Source organism: Euprymna scolopes, chromosome 12 (assembly GCF_053919585.1).
Source record: "Euprymna scolopes isolate OS-2025 chromosome 12, ASM5391958v1, whole genome shotgun sequence".
Classification (NCBI taxonomy): Eukaryota; Metazoa; Mollusca; class Cephalopoda; order Sepiida; family Sepiolidae; genus Euprymna; species Euprymna scolopes.
Genome location: NC_136493.1, coordinates 153249498 through 153267340, shown reverse-complemented (window position 1 = coordinate 153267340; position 17843 = coordinate 153249498). Strand labels below are relative to the sequence as shown.

The 17843-nt window shown below is 34.2% G+C and overlaps 1 protein-coding gene across 1 annotated transcript in view; it reads right to left on the bottom strand.

Annotated features, from left to right (window-relative positions):
* The window catches only part of LOC145291565 (integrin beta pat-3-like), a 219688-nt gene extending 202993 nt beyond the window's left edge, over positions 1-16695 (bottom strand). The window contains exon 1 of the mRNA XM_080137631.1: positions 16244-16695. Coding sequence (XP_079993757.1) covers positions 16244-16349 — 106 coding nt within the window. The 5' untranslated portion in view covers positions 16350-16695. The remainder of the gene's footprint in view (positions 1-16243) is intronic.
* Positions 16696-17843: the final 1148 nt, after the last annotated feature.

Sequence of the window (17843 nt, the reverse complement as noted above, 5' to 3'; positions counted from 1 at the left end):
TGTTTGTACCAAATTTCAAAAAATTCCAAGGCGAAGTTATTGAGAAAAGTGCGGACAGACGAACGGACAAGGATGAATTTACAGACCCACTCTCCTTTGTCGGGGGCGGGGACCAAAAATAATTCTGAATGAAATTAAAACCATTGAGGATATTTTAAGAAGAGTAGTTTGTAGAGTAAATGTGGTATTTTGGTGACTGTAGAATTGAAAGTGATGGATAAATGATGATTGTATGCTAGAATGGGTTTTGTTAAGAGTAAGGCAGACAGGGGATGGCCACCGGTCATCCACACTCCGTATTGTGGTCAGAACAAACACTACAATTTGAATTATTTATTCGCAAACTGAATGCCATTTACAAATAAGCTATTTGGCGGGGAAGAGGTCAATGGGTGAAACAAAATTGAAAGTCAAAGGACAACCTGGCAACGCCGGGTCGGGTCAGCTAGTTGTGAATAAAAAAATAAATGAACGCGATCGATAACAGCTGGCCTTTTTTCTTGTAAACAAGCGAAAAGGATGAGGCATGAATTAAGGAAGGAGGAAGCAGTGACTATACAAACAATAAAAATGGATTTATTAAGTGTGTTATTTGTTGGGAAGGATTTGTTTTTTTGTTAGCGCGTTTGTAACGGTCAACTGGGCAAGGACACTTAAAGTTACAAGAAGGTGTCGACTATAAAGGGCAGGCGTTGAAAAGAGGGACGCGTGGCTAAATAGTCGTAGGGAGGGGGAGAGAACTCGTCACCTAAGGGGTGGGGTGGGACTTTCTTTATCGTCGTCGTCTGACATGTGTTACAATTGTCGATCGGTTACTATCCAGAAAATACCAGAAGGCCGACAATGCGACGGTGTGAAGCTTTTATAGTAGGCGTCTATTTGCTAGCTTTCGAATATCTTATGAATATTAAGGTGCCTGTATAGACTGGGTCAAATGGCGAGCAATATAAAATTCGGAAACAAGTTACAAAAACAGCTGAAACACACATACACAAAATGAAAACTAGGATTAAGATGCGGAAACCAATAAAGAATTGATTTACTTTAGTTTATTTAGTACGTATTAATTTGGGAAAACAAAATAAAAAAGGGGTGGAAAATAAATATACAAAAATAAATGTTACCAAAGGCAAGATAAATTACTGTGGCTTGCTGGGTAAGTTCATTTGTTTTAATTTATTTAAAACCTTTTATTTGAAACAAAAATAGTGTCAATCTGTTGAGTAAGAAGGAATAAAAAAAAAAAATAGTAACCATTTGGACCCTCGATAATCGCTCAAAAATCGAAAATTAAACAGTATACTAGTAAAAACTTAAATAAATGTCACCAGGTTTTTTTTTAATTCAAATTCATGACGATATTTTAACAAGTGTAATCTTATTTCTTATAATAAAGTCACGTGAATCGCGTGCTTGCAAACTGTCCATTTTACAATCCAACGGACAACTGTTGAGAGATTTTTATATCACGAAAAATAAAATGATTTTCATATCACGAAGAAAAGAAAATGATTTTTTTTTTTAAATCACTTGACACGGACCTAGTTGAGTTGAAGGCTTGCTTTATATCTTTAAGCTAATTTGAATATTCAAATTTATTTATTTTCCTAAAGTTCCGATTGATTTCGACAGTCGCGTTTTGTCTTCATCAATAAGATAAGCATCATCATTGTTATGCTTCCACATCAGTAGCCTGTCCCAGAAACGTCGTCCACTTTTGGTTTCAAAGTAAAAATCGACAATAATATACAACTCCAGATTTATATTAAGATAAAAGATGCCTGAGATTAAGGTTTCAGCCCGAATTCACACACCACGAAAAGATGAGATTAAAAAAAAAAAAATTCCATTGAGCTCGCGTGTCACTTATGACAGTCTCGTCCCAATCGACAAGCAAAGTTTGACGTCGATGCCTAATTACAAAGAAAGAGAAACTTGACAAATGAACATGACAGGAATTCGTTCTTTGATTCCCAAAAGAAATCCAGTCAGAACAACAGGCAAATGTCTTGAATAGAATTCTACGAAAATATCTGAATATATTTGAGATATGACACGAAAAGTTGTTCAGAGCTGTTTAGCTTAGAAATCTGACTTGCGTATACAATACACAATATATACTATCAAAATCATTTTGTTCTCTCTCCCACACAGATGTGTGTGTGTGTGTGTGTGTGAGGGAGAACATAATGACATGAATAGTATAGTAAAAAGAAAAAAAAGTTACTTTTGAGCAAAACCCGGGACCGACTTATTTATTTTCGTTTCAGGGAGGAGGTGTTTGATCAACACTGCTGGGGAGCCACGATAAAATGTTTTGTTTTTAAATTACCTAAACAAATACCGAAACATAAATAACTGATGATCCGTACAATTATATTGGGATTAGCGAAAATTCTGGGCAGCGAATTAACGCAGTTATTCCGAGAAATGGAGTCGCAGACAAGGAAGTTTTCTAACGAAGGACTTGGAACTAAAAGGGTTTTGTTTTCTCACATCTCACTAATGCGACCAGGAATCGAACCTACAACTATTAATAGTTGTAGTTGGCAATTCTACAATTTTACCCATGGAATTATACGCCCGTGAATTATATTTTCAAATGGCTTTATATAAACATTTGACCGTTACTTTAAAGTGCTCCATTTGTCTGTTTATTTACAAAGAGCTTCGCATTATCCTAAATAAGCAGCGGGCAAAAATCATTTAACGAAAGTGCTCTACCCAATATCTATAATATAAAATTGCTGGTGACTAATGAGATGAGTTTGCGATGGCAAAACAAAATGCAGTTTACTTGGTGTGAGAGCGACGGTGGTTCCACAACAGTAGATTGTGAATGTATGATATCTATCTATATCCCCCCAGGAGGGCAACATTAAGATTGTGTTGGGTTTAATACTAGGCATATCCAAGCTGGGAAGTTATTACAAAACTTTAACAAGCCTGCAATAATTCTCACTAATTGACCCAGAAGAAAGCAGATCTCAGATGGCAATCGTATTGAAAAGTATTTGTCTTGGAGAACATGTACGTTGATATAACATTTGTTTATATATTTTTATGTATCGATTTTTAGAATTTACTTTAACAGTGCTCAATATGTGAGTAGAGCTAGATAATAAATTATGCAAATAGAGATGGCAATTAACGAGCACTTACGTGGATGAAATGCGAAAACTTAATACAGGGAAAGTAAAAAACAAAAAACACTGACCCCCACCAAGAAAAAGTTCCCACGTGTCACTCAACATTGGTGGTGGTGATGAGGTTAATCCTGATTATCCCTTTTTAAGTGGGAAATAAATACACATTGATTTTTAAAGCCTTTTAATTGTAAAGAAGATGTAAAAATTGATCCTTAATCTCACAGGTCATTTTTAATGCCATTTCCCGCCTTTTAGCATTAGAATATAAATATCTAGACTGTTGTAAAAATATACCTCATCCTCACGTATATTAACCATTGATCCGGTACTTTAAGAAATCAAATAAGCCGACAAATCTTTTTATGTTTCTACATTTGTTAACATCCCCCCCCCCAAACATCGTTAATGTTAATATCCGTTGTCAATCAATGACAATAAGGAAACACAAATACGACCAAATCTAGTCTTATTAACATACAATCATTTCAGCCCGGCGTTGCCCGGGTGTTTGGATGTGTACATTGAGCAAAAAAAAAAAAAAAAGGTTGTAGTAGGAAGGCAGGATCGAACCCGTACCGCGAAGGAGGAAAAGGACGGGGGGGGGACCCCTGACGTCTTTGCTGTTACGATCACCGACAAACTGGAAGTGACGTAGATTTTAATTAAGGCTAGACAATCGAAAGGAGAGGATGACTTTCGAAAATATCGGCGAAAAAAAAAAACAAACAAAAAAAACGACCCCCCCCATATAGAAAAGTGCTCAGTTGAAAGTGAAGATATTAATGTTTTTAGCAAATTTTTCGTTCTGAAAGGTCGAACTTCAAAACGATACTGATCTTAGTAAAATCTGTCGCCTATGTCGACAGTTTTAGGCAGACATGCAAAAATATATACGTACATATATACATTTATATATTGGCAACTGAAAATTTTTCGACCCAAACCGATTAAAAAGCTTACCCTATCACTGAATACCCTTTATGTAAAATTTCAAATTGTCTGAGTAATTTGGTAGAGACCGCAGAGGTCAATTAAAAAAAAAAAACTTTTGCCCCTATTATGACCCCTTAACATTTATTATTTTGGGCTCAAATCAAGTGATTAAGTTTGATCCATGTACGAGGAGCTTATATCTAAAATTTCAAGTGTTTAAACCCAAAATTGTCGAAGGAGTTTGGTAGAGTTCTCAAAGGTCAAATCGTTGAACTTTGACCCCGAACAGCCAAATTTCTGGCCGAAAACGGATTACAAAGATTTTCCAAGTCTATCAAATTTCGCGTCTGTAGACTGAAAATTAACAAAGTTATTGCCGTGGAAAATGTACACAGACACGTTCACTTTTATATACATACTAGCATGGGTGCCCGGCGTTGACCGGGTATTTGGAGATGTATATTGAGCAAAAAAGTGTTCAATTTTTTTTTAACTTGACCCCTATTATGACCCCTTAAAATTTATTGTTTTGGGCTCAAATATCAAATGTATATCAAATTTCGAGTCTGTAGACTTAAACTTGACAGAGTTATTGCGTAGGGAAATGTAGACACAGACAGACACTTTCACTTTTATAGATATATAAATAGATATAGATTTTCGGGAGATTTTTATTAAACAAGAACGGTGATTTTGTATTACAATCCACATAGGTACGAAAAAGTTGTCAAAAAACAAGAAACCGACCAAATATATAGCAAATAAAATGTTATCAAAGGCAAGATAAGTTACTTTTCTACCTAATTGGGGAACTTTTTAGTGTTTTTATTTAATGTAAAATGTTTAGTCGGTTTGAAAAACAAATAATATTGAGCGCTACCGAAGGACAAAAGGAAATGGCCACAATGTTTTTGGAGTTTCAACAAAGACTTCAAAATAATAAAACAAAATGGTTGAAACCCAATAAATGTTACCGTGACATTCATTAGGTGGATTGCCAACACCATTTTATTTGATTTCCTTATTTGAAGTGATTATCGAAACTTCAAAGACTGTAAGAAGACATCCCAGCCAGTTTTTCTTGTTCTTCGGTAGCGCCCAATATCCCTTGTTTTTCGAGCCTAATAAACATTTTACATTAAATAAAAACACTAAAAACTTATCCAGTTAGATAGAAAAGTAACTTATGTTGGCTTTGCTAACATTTATTTGTTATATATTTGTTTTTTGACAACTTTTCGAACCTCTGTTGATCGTAAACCAAACCCAGAACGGTTTCTTTTGTAGAATAGTGGCGCTTCAGATAAATAGCTTTTTTTTTGTTTTTGTTTAAGAAGATAAATAATCCCGATACTAGATGATTGCTTATATACTTTCATTAGAGTCAGAAATTAATTTCGATTTGATATCTTAAATGTGTAAAAGTCACATAAGAATTTCCCACGTATACAAAAAAACATTGCTGTCGCACATGTTTTGTTTTTCAAAATAAGATAAAGGGCGCTATATAAGATTTAATTATGAACGGACATATGCTTCATCGTTCTACAACTTATCAGCATGGCTGAACCTAACGAGATTCGAACCTAGTACCTCAAAATCTGAAAACCTACAACCGAGCTAATTACCGCTAGCACTGAAATGTATCGTGATGTTATACATTTCATTTACGATATTTTTGAACGAATTCAATTATTTATACGAACGAGCATTTTTACCTTAATGCTAGTCCGGATTAATTTTCGATTCATTATTGTGATGGCCTCCTTAGATGGGCAGTAGTATATACAGATTTTTCAATTAAGATTGATCGGCGAAATTCGAACCTCAGAACTCCAGAGTTGAACCTGAATCTATCGTTTATCTAATTACCGAAAGTACTAGAACGTAACTAGTTTATATATACTAGCAGATCGTCCGGCGTTGCTCGGTCGTAAAATACACTTAGATATCATTTCAATTTAAGCAGATTTCACATTTATTATTATACAAGGTGTCCAAAAAGTTACTGAAGGGTTTTGAACTTAAGTAGATTTACTTTTGATGACATTTGTAATTTTAACACAATTTGTTGCTAAAATATTGGGAAATGTTTTGCAAAATTTCCAAAAAATATTTGTTCATGAAAAAATGTTGACCATTTTCAGCTTCGCATATTTGTGCTCGTTCCAAAACATTCATGACAGATTGCAGAATCTCTGGATTGCGATTTAACTTCCTTATTTCGTTCCTGGTGTTTTCCTTTAATTCTTGCAGGGTTTGGGGCTTGACGTTTCGAAGTCTGGCAACTCGCAGAACGAAATGAAGGAGTTAAATTGCAATCCGCAGATTCTGCAATCGGTCATGAATAATGTTTTGGAAAAAGCACAAATATGCGAAGCTGAAAATAGGCAACATATAAAAGATTGTTTGAATTTTGCATTTAATAAAAATTTCCTCATGTCTTAGTTAGATTGTGTTCAAATTACAGAAAGATGTCATAAAAAATAAAGAATCTATTTAAGTTCGAAACCCTTCAGTGACTTTTTGGACACTCGGTAGAACAAATTTATTGGTTTTGATATTTTACCCGATCTCTACTAGTGATTTAAAAAGTAAAAAAAAAATAACTTGGATGCATTAATCGAATCTACATTTAACTTTCTAACGTTATCTGTTACTATCTAAGCCCATCTGACTATCAAAACTATGAAAAAAACAAAACTGTTAAACGTATAAAAATATATTTGCATATGCGTAGAAGATACACGTTTGGTCGACTTACATCTGCCAAATTCTAATTTTTCAATTTTAACCCCTTCGCAGCTATTTTTACCGGCCAAAAACCAAATGGAATTTGTTCCATGGGTTCGAATCCTCTATATATTAAGTTTTCAGTCTGTAAACAAAAATTGACCAATGGGTTTGGTAGAGTGTTTCTCCATACAGACAGACATGATCATATACATAACTAAAATATTCCCATAAGTTTGGATTTATAGGATCCCACCTTTTTATACGCGTGCGGGACATTTAATGGGAATTCGAATTAAATTAAAGTTTATTTACACACATTAGTTCTAATTTCAAATTGTCATAAGGTAACTTTTACAAAAATAACGTATTTCCATAAATATTTCTGAAATATTTAGGTTGTATTCTCAGATTTAAGCCGATTAAACATAATAGCGAATTGCCGGAGTTGATTAATCCCAAAGATGTGCGGCGTAGCAATTTTAGAGTGAAAAAAGGAGGGGAGGGGGACAAGGAGGCGGAAGGATAAATTCGCGAGAGTTTTTCGAACTATGACTATCATAAATAGCGTGAAATCGATATCATGCATGAGTATAAGGACCCCACAAAAGTATGCAAGATATGTTTTAATGTTCAACCTGGATAAATTTTTACTTGGTTTCCACCTTAATATTTTCCTTTAAAATGACGACTTTTATAAGTTTTCGGATATGCTGAAAACAAATATCGCATTTTAATCTCTATAAATAAGTAGTTTTCCGGATATTAAGTAATGTAATTCTTTGATATAAGTGGTCGCCATTGTTGTACGCACAAGCGCGCATATGTTTTGGCGTAAAGGCTACTGCGAATTACAGGTAGATTTTGAGAGGCATAGTTGTGCAACGAGATGTTTGTTCACATTACATTTAAATTTTTGCATATTGGTATAAACGGAGAAAAAAGGAAGGAAGTCATTCCACAGGCTAGGAGTTGAGAAGTGAGAAGTCTGTTCTACTGGGATTAACATTTAATTAACTAATTAATTAACTGGGATTAACAATTAATTTTTACATTACATATAAATTTCTATGTTAGTACAGTCAAGTCCAAGGAGGGAATTCCAAAGTCTAGCAGTCTGAAGGAAGAAGTTATTAAAGTAGATTTTCTGGCCTGTAGGGATATCTATAATTAAAGGGTGAGATTTTGCTGGTAGTCGGGGGGTATGTTCATGTCGAGGGGGCACAAGCACTACGAGTTCATCAGATTACATTTCATTATAGTACTTGTAAAACAGGCACAGGGAAGCAGCATAGCGGCGATGAGACAGAGGTTGAAGGTTGGTTGATAGTGCAGAACGTATTAGGTTGGAAACTTTTTCAAACCATGTCTAAGAGGGAGAAACTAGTAATGAATGAATCAACGTAGATACTGCAACGGTATTCACTGCAGGAGTGAATGGTGGCTTTATGGAGATTATTATGTGTGACTAATTTTGTAACACGATAGAGGGAGCGCACCTTTTTGCAGCAATCTTGGCAATGTCTTCAATATATTTGTTCCAATTCCTACTGCCCGTTTATGTTAAGCCGAGGAGTTTGAAGGAAGAGGTATTATCAGGTAGGGTGTTATTTGTCATGGCAATAGGTGGTTGAAAAGTTTGTTTTTTTTTGTAATTGTTAAAGGAAAGAAGCTTCCAAGGTTCCAGCAATTGCCTTACATATGTGTTCGTTTTCCCCTCGTGTCTGCTTTAGAGCGTGGGGTCATCAGCAAATATACTCATCTCATGGACAATTTTACCAGGGAGATCATTTATGAATATCAGAAATAATAAAGGTCCAAGGATCAACCTTTGTGGCACACCCTCGTTTATATCATATCGTTTTGACGTACGACCATCGAAGACAACATGGATTTCCACTACAGATTGAAGTTTTCATCTAAGGTTTCATCCTACTGGTAAATGCTAGACTTGTCACTAACTGTACGAGTTCCAAGAGTTGGTGCCGACGACAGGGATTGAACTCATTTCTACTCAATATTGAAGCACATATTTATAACATCTTTGCACTGTTCTTGCTCTTATTGAAAGAACAAAAAGGAGGAACACTGCAATCCAAGAGATAGAAGCAGAACTGACGGACCTTTACGAGAGTACCCACCCCCTAAACATGTGTTTTTCACCTTTTTTAACTTTTTTTTTAATCTTTTTTTTTAACTTTTTTAACTTTTTGTCGACGATTATCATACCCTACAGACTTAAGTATCATATTAGCAGAAAAAAGAAAAATGACTGATTTTAAGCAGGGAGTTAACTTTCTCGTTATAACGAAAAAAAGTTGTAAAAACACGCATTTTTAAGAGGTGTGCACTGTCATACAGGTCCACTGCAGAACTTTAATATTCTAACGACCCCCCCCCCCCCAAATTAAAAAAATATGCCTGGGGGAGGGAGATTGTCATTCAAGAAATGTTTTTCTTTGGTTTATGGAAGCAAATTAAAAATGATGGAGGATTATACAAACCCAACACTAACTCTAAGCCTTGAGTGTTAGTTGAGACCTTAAATTATAAAGTGTCTACACTTAGCCTTTTGGCTCGAAGCAAAGTGTAGTACCTGTTCTAATGTTGAACTTAGTCTTCGGTCAGCGAAACCTTACCGAGGTAAATAGTTCCAATCTAGAGTGTCACTTTTAGGGGAGCTGCACCCCCCCCCACACACACACACACCCACTGAAACTTTTTCCATAACTGCCCCCATCGAGAGGCAACTAAATAGGGTTTAACACGCACACAATCTTCGGGTTTGTTTTATAATTTTGAGATTTTTTTTTCATGATTTTGAAGTATGATAGCATTTTTGACGGTTTCTGACACAGGAGTTGCAAACTAAAAGAGTTTCATTTATTTAAATATATTTTATGCGTCAGTTAAAGCAAAAACAAAAAAAATCAGTAAGGTCCAAAAATTCAGCACAAAGTTAAGACGCCGGAAGTTGGACTCGGTTTAGTTAGAATATGGAACGGAAGTCATTAAACAGGAAACGAAATTTGAAACCACATGGAAATAATTTATTTCAAAAAATTATTCTGCTATCATGAAACAATAAAAATAAATTTCGGTTTCATAATTGAAGTTAGCTACATTATTTTATAACACATCATGACAAAATTATGTGATAAAATTTGTAAACCACTTTCTAAGAATTAAAATATATTAAAGAAAACTTTATATATAGAAATGTAAAATAAATTGTTAAAATATTTCCATAGGAATATATTTTATATATTAAAAAGAAATGTTTATAAAAATGTAAACTATGAAAGTTTAAATTACGTTTTTGAAATTAAATATTTCTATATGAATATTTTTTTAAATATTAAAAAAAAATATTCATAGAAATGTAAAAAATAAATTTTTGTTTCATGATAAAACAAGAAGTCTTTCCATGTGGTTTCGTATTTCGTTTCATGCTTAGTGACTTCAGTTCCATATTTAGTTAAACCAAGTCCACTTCCGGCGTCTTAACTTTGTGTATTGAATTTTTGGATTTATCTAAAAATAATAATAATAATAATAATAATTAAATAAATAAATAAATAAATTTTTATTGAATGATAAGAGCGATCGTAGACATTTAAAAAGTGAAAAACTTGAAACATTTTATTTTCAAGACGGAAGTGAAGATAAAATTCCACGAATTGTCTACTTGAAACTGAAATTCACAATTTAAAAGAACTGCTACCGGAAACGAGATTTCCAAATCCTGGTCTTTTAAACTTTCATTTTCGCCAGTAAATCTTTTAAAATGATTCGATTAAAACACTTCAAATCAAAAAGAAAGTTAAATACTTTTCCCACAAAAGCGTAAAATTTAGGCCATTTTTAACAAAAGCCACCAAAGCAAAATGAAAGTGAAAAAATAAATAGATAACAAATAAATGTTATCAAAGGCGAAATAAATTACTCTTCTACCTACCGGGATAGGTTTTTTTCGTTTTAAAGCGTTTATTTACTTTAAACAAAGTAGGGTATTTTTTACGACACTACCCAGTGTAGTATAAATACTACAAACCTCTCCATGTTAAGAACGGCTTTCGAGGTTGGGTGTGTTTATTCCGAAAACTGTTCTTAACATGGGGAGATCGAAGGGTGTTTGTACCACACTGGATACTGTCGTATAAAAAAAAATTCAAAGTCGGGTGCTAGTGCATTATACGAACCGGAAGTCAGTAATTGTGCATATTACGAACCGGATTTCTCGGAAGTGTCTGCTTGGGTTCGATCGGTACCCAACATCGACATCGGAATGTGCCAAGCGGCGGAAGCGCCGTTAAAAACGCTCGGAAACACGTTCAAATTGTTTTGTTGTTTTTTTTAAATAGTATGTTCAAATTAAATTAAATTTTTACGATATTAAATTGTTAGGTGAAAGTATAGAATAGTTACAAAACACCATACAAAAGTTAAGAACGGCTTCCTAAATAATAACGTCATTTCAACGTGGTAACATATGCACAAATACCCATCGTTGTTGGTTGAGTTATATCAAACATTTAAGAGAAATCCGATTCGTAATTTGCAACATTGCAACAACAGTAGCAACAGTTATATTAAGTCAGTAACAAGAAAAGATAGCCGCAATGCCTTTGAAGACTCGATAATCACTTCAAAATAAAAACAAAATGGTGGTAGAAACCCACCCAATAAATGTTTACCGTGACATTTTTGGGTGCGTTTCTACCATTATTTTATTTCTTATTTTGAAGTGATTATCGAGTCTTCGAAGATGCAGAGACACCGTGGCCATTTTTTCTTGTTCTCCGGTAGCACTCAATATTACTCGAGTTTCGAACCGATTAAATATTTTCCATTAAATAAAAACATTTAAAAAATTATCCAGTTGGGTAGAAAACTAACTTATCTTGTCTTTGATAACATTTATTTGTTATATATATTTTTTGACAACTTTTTCGTACCTCCTGTGTATAATAATACAAGCTGAAATGTTCTCTCTGACAGTTTATGTTACTGGGAAGTCCCCTATTTTTAGTTTCCCCCACCCCGAAAATCAAAGTAGGATACAAAGTCGGTTTTTAATGTGGAGAAATACTCCCCCCTCTCCCAGAAAAAGGGAGGTGGCTTGAAAGTCTTAGTTATAGATTTCGGGCTAGGATCAAAGTACTCAGCACTGTGACCCTAGCCGGAAATCAGTACTTAGTACTGGGTATTTGAGTAGTTTACAGACCGTGCTAAAATATTTAGAAAGCCATTCTTAACATGCGGGAGTAGGCTTTGTTAACTATTCACTTAATCTCCAAAAAATAAAAATACCGTAAAAATTGAACTTGAAAAAGCACAGCTCGTAAACTGCAAAAGTAAGCACTTGTACTCCCGACAAACACAAGCAGCTAAATCCCACCCCTTCACAATAGAGATCCCTAGGTGTAAGAAAGCCTTCTACTCCAACAGTTTCTTCACCAGATCTGCTAGACTTTGGAACTCTTCCGGGATTCTGCTTTCCACACTGTACTGACATGCATAATTTTAAGTGTAATGTGAACAAACATCTTGCTACTCATCTCCCTTCATAATGCCCCTGCAACTTATGTACCCGATAGTATCTCCCTACTTCAAAGTGGCACTGTGTCTTGTTTGGGGTGAAAATTGAATTAAAAAAAAAAAAAAAGTGCCAAGTGCTGTATCTGTTCAATCCTAAAATGGGCAATCATCCAAAGTGCCTCCGTTTTAAGAGAGGGGCAGGGGAACTGACCTAATATTCATTGGTTTCTCCGTTAATGCGTGATGTGACCCAAAGTCAGGTTTAAAGTGGCAAGTCCAGCTCCAGCTCCCTACAAAAAAAGTCGAGTATAAAAATAACTTTCTGATCCATCGTCATGGACGCGACAGGATATAAGCCTATTCAGTTTCTCCGAAAGGAGAAAGTAAAGCCTGGTAAGACGATCTCTTGGGCATCTACGTTTTTTTTTTTTTTTTGGGGGGGGGGTCTACGTTTACTTTTTCTTTCGAAAAAGTGGCTTATACATTACTACTAGTTGTTGAATGATTGAAATGTTCATCGCACACATGTATCAACTGACTGGGGTTGTATTACTATACACAAGGGAATACGAAAAAGTTGTCAAAATAAATGTTATTAAGGCAAAATAAGTTACTTTTCTACCTAACTGGATAAGTTTTTAGTGTTTTTATTTCGAAAAAAGGCAAATGGCGGCAACATATCTGTTAAATACGTTAAATTTGGGAAAATGAGTTAAAACTAAAAAATTTTTAAAATACTGTTAGAAACTCACTCATGTCAGCCTATATCATGGCAACATATGGAGTGAGTTTCTAAAAATATTTTGTATAATTTTTTAGTTTGAACTCATTGTCCCAAACTTAACGCCGTCATTTATCTTTTTCAAATATATCGATAAACTTTATAGCAGTATCAGAATTTTTGTAGGAATTTTTGACACCCCTAACACGAAACTGCGAATACAATATAAAAATCTCGTAATTTCTCTGTTAAAAGTGGGTTATTTATTTTCTTTATGGATTATACTTCCAAAATAAACTATTACAGTTGTTTTAAAAGTAATAAAAATATTTTTATTTTTTTTTAAAACAGTAATGAATTTTCCGAACTCAATATTTTTCAATTTTTAAACTCAATATTTTTAAATTTTAAAAATCTATCAAAATTTTTCTATTGATTCTATTTTTACGATATTTTCAGGGTCAATGTGAAATTTTATGTTCTTTCCAATAAACCGAATATAATATTTTAGACAAACGTTTTTTTTAAATTCACGCCCCCCCATTTTCACGCCCCCCCCCATTTTCACGCCCCCCCATTTTGAAATGTCTATTAAAAAGTAAATAATTAATTTATGTTTAATAGGTTACGATAAACACTATGGTTTTCGAACCGAATAAACATTTTACAGGAAATAAAAACACTAAAAACTTATCCAGTTAGGTAGAAAAGTAACTTACCTTGCCTTTGATAACATTGCACTTATGTGTTTATGCAGTTTAATTTACTAAATTACTTCACCGCCTGCCTCCCACCAAATGTAAACAGAAGTTTTGTAAAATATTAAACCGTTCTGCCCAAAACGGTTAATTAAACTGCATCAGTGCATCAGTCAGCACCTGTTAAAAAAAAACTATACAAGTTCTATAATTGAATATCCCCCTCCAAAAAAGGAACGAAAAACAAACCAGCAACCCCCCCCCACCTCGCAAAAAAGTGATCATAAAGTGAGGGCATTACTTCATATCTGGGAAACTATTTGTTTCTTGGGATTTTAAACGTTAGTGGTAATTTTAAAGGATTTTCCAAGGGTGGAAAGAAAGCCCCCCCCCCCTCCCAATGAAAAAATCGTGGCCACAAAGTGGGTGCTCATTTTACGTTAAATTATTATAGAAAAGTGATCCCCCACTTTTTTTAAACCTAACATTTCTGCGTATCTTGGAAACTACTCGTTTGCCGTAATTTTAAACATTATTTTCGTTTTCAGCGACCCCGAAAACATAAATGGGTGGTAATTTTAAAGAAATTTTCGAGGGTGGAGTAATTCTTCATATTTACCAAATTAGTTTAATCACGACATTAAAAAATGAAAATACCGAAAAAAAGTTATATTATCCGTACCGTTATGGAATGAAGTTCTCCGAAAAAAAAAAAAAAAAAAAAAAATCACCTAATCTGATATAGTAGGGTTTTTATTTATTTTATTTTTTTTACAGCGAAAAAACAATTTATGATACCGATGGAAAGGTAACCATGTTTCGATTTTTAAGAAAAGTTAGTATTTAAGATAGGGAAGGGGTACGTACAATATAACTTTTTTCCTTCGATATTTTCATTTTTTTAATGTCTTGATTAAACTGCACAAGTACCAAAGCGAAGCGAACAAGCAAACGGAAGTGAAGTGAAGTGGAACCCGTAATTGTAAGATTACGAAGTTTTTGCCAATATTAAATTCATATTCGCCTTAAAAACAAGTCTACTGAAGTGGAAGCGGCGCTTTTACCTAAACACGTGTGTCGTACTTCGACATCAGGTTTTACTATATGTATTTGAAAGTGTATTATTTTTAATAACTAAATGAAATACAAACCACGTGGTTATAGTATTCGGGAAGATTCTTTGATACGATAGGGGCGCATTATTACTAGTAGAAAACTTTTTTTTTAGAATGCTAGTATTTGATGTTCGCCTTTCACTTAAATTCAAGCCAAAAATGTTTTGGCAGTTTAAAGGCTTCAACATTACTTTCGAAGCAGAGTGTCACGCGAGTAAACAGTTGGACATTAAAAAAAATGTATAACTTGGGTTTGTTTACGATTGTAACAATTTCCAAAATTAATCTTACGAGTAGAAAATAAAATTTTAGCTCGAATTTAAGCTGAAAGGCAAAAGTCAAGTATTATGGTTCATTAGTGCCCCTAAAAATCAAAGTAAATCAGGAATTTTAAAACGCGCCCCTATCGTATCAAAGCACGGAGTTTTTACTATACGTTTATACAAAGGCTAATGCTTTGAAAAAAAAAAAAATGTCCGACACAATGTTTACATTATCGACTTTGACATTCAAATTGCTTTGAATAAAAAGTTTACAAGCAAAAGTCAATCATTAAGGTTCATTTGTGTTTCTGAATCAAGGAAAACCATTTCTCGCCTCGATTCTAGTAAAGAACTCACAAATTTTGTTGTTTTCAATGTGGTATTGAAGTTGTTATAGAAATAATTGTTTTGATGAAAAAAAAAAAGCAATTTTTCAATTTTAAAAGAATTAAAATAAAGCCCTCGTGCAGTTTAAGGAAACAGAAATATGAGGAAGAAAATGGGACATAAGTTGTTTACACCGGTAGTAATAAAACAAATTAACTTTAAAAAAAAAACCTGTACCGTTTACGGACCGTGCTGAAATAATGTTATGTTATTTAGAAATCCATGAGGAGGGTGTTTTGTCAACTAGGTGCTAATGCAGAGAATGATCCGCGCTATTTTTTAAATCGCATTCCCACGTTTAATTAAAGTTTTTGTTTTTTTGTTTTTTAATCAATTGTAAGGTTAAAGTACAGAATAAGTACAAAACACCCCCCCCCTGTTAAGAATGGCTTTTAAAATAACGTTATTATTTCAGTACGGATCGGCACTCTCTGCATGACCGTTTACTATTCTGTATGTTCACATAACAATTTAAATTGAATTTAACTTGAAAATCCTATCTAAAAACTATCGCAGTCCGTAAACTGCACAAGTGCACAACTACGAAACAACTTTTTTTTGATCATCAGGTTATATCTATATATATGTGTGTGTGTAATGCGGTATTTTTTTTTTCTTTCTCCTATCTCACCCAGCCAAGTTTACTCTCCTAAAAAATTAAAATGCAAAGAATTTTAAACATAGATTGAGACTTGTAACATACCTTTGGGTTTTTCGTCGGCAATCACAAATCCGAGGAGTAAAAATGGTAAAAGAATGAGTAATAATTTCCGAGTTCCATGGTTAGCCGGCGAGTTTAAAAAAATCATATTGAGATCCTGAAAGAGTTCGTTTTTTTTTTTTTGTTATTGTTTGTTTTTGTTGCGCGAATAGTTTTTCAAATTGCGTGTGTGTCGAATAAGAATGAGTTGAGTTTATTTTATTCTAGTCAGGTTTAATAGCAATCGAGTTCAAAGTTGAGAGGAGAAACTCTTAAGCACTAGCGACACGCCGCAAGGCCTGACTCGCAATGAATCGGGTTTGCCAAAGTGCTACTACTAAAAACTGGTACAACTATAATAAAAACGAAGAGAACGACGTCAGAGTGACTTACTCACACGCGCGCACCAGCCTATCCCAGTTAATGCCTTCTTCTTTCTTTTTTTCTTTCACTTCGTCTTTTTTTTCCTTTCGCTTCGTCTTCTTTTTTCTTTCGCTTCGTCTTCTTTTTTCTTTCTTGTTTTACAAGCCAACAGAGGAACGTCGCTTTTTATTATTTCTTAAATCCTTTCCCTTTCAAACCTGCGGAAGACTTTTCGGGCATTTTTTTTTTACGACAGACAAAACGAAAGTAGTTAAAAGAAAAAAAAAAAAAAAAGTATATCATAAATAAATTTTACCAAAGGCAAGATTATTTATTTTTCTACCTAACTTGATAAGTTTTGCGTTTATAACTCATTAAACAAAAACACAATAAATGTTACCGTGACAGTGAGTGAGTGACACTAAGTGGGTTGGGTTGGTTTATACCAGTATTTCGTTTAATTTTCGATTTCTGTGTGATTATCCAAGCTTAAAAGTTGCAACTCTCATGTCGGCCATTTTTTCTTTTTGTCAAATAAAACTCGACACTACTGTTGTTTCAAACTAAATAAACGCTTTAAAATAAGTTAAAACATTAAAAATGTAGCTAAATAGATAGAAGTGTAATTTATTCTGCCTTTGATACCATTTATTTGTCATATATTTTTTGTGTTTTTTTTAACCACCTTTTTCGTTTTGTTGTCTACAGTAAAAAAAAAAAATATGCCCGATTTTCGTTTTATTTCGATTAATATTTACGTTTCTTTTCACCCAGAAAAGTGGGGAATGAATTTGACACAGAAATCGATGTAACGCGTCTCCACCCTCACCCTAAAAAGGGGCTCTCTGGATTGCTGCAAAAAGTTTCCCATGTCGGACCTGTGGATATATCACAACGAGGGCGCCTCGGGCGACCGGTAATAAACCCCATTCTGAAGGAGGGGGTAATGCCTGGGAGGTGCCCTTCTGGCACCGAATAGAATCATATTCGACTCTGATAGTACCTATTTACTATGCCTCCCCACGGGACAGAGTTAGACACCAGGGTCGTTTTTTAACGTGGAGAAAAGGTACAAAAATAAAAATTGTCTCAGTCGTGAAGGATTTCTCCTCCACCAAAAGAGAACAAGAAATGGAAGTGCAGCATCTGAAGAACAGATACAGATACTACACTTTGATCTCGTCCCGAAGGCCGAAGACGTTAAAATCAGGCCGTGTTCATCATCGCAAAGCGTTTTTTT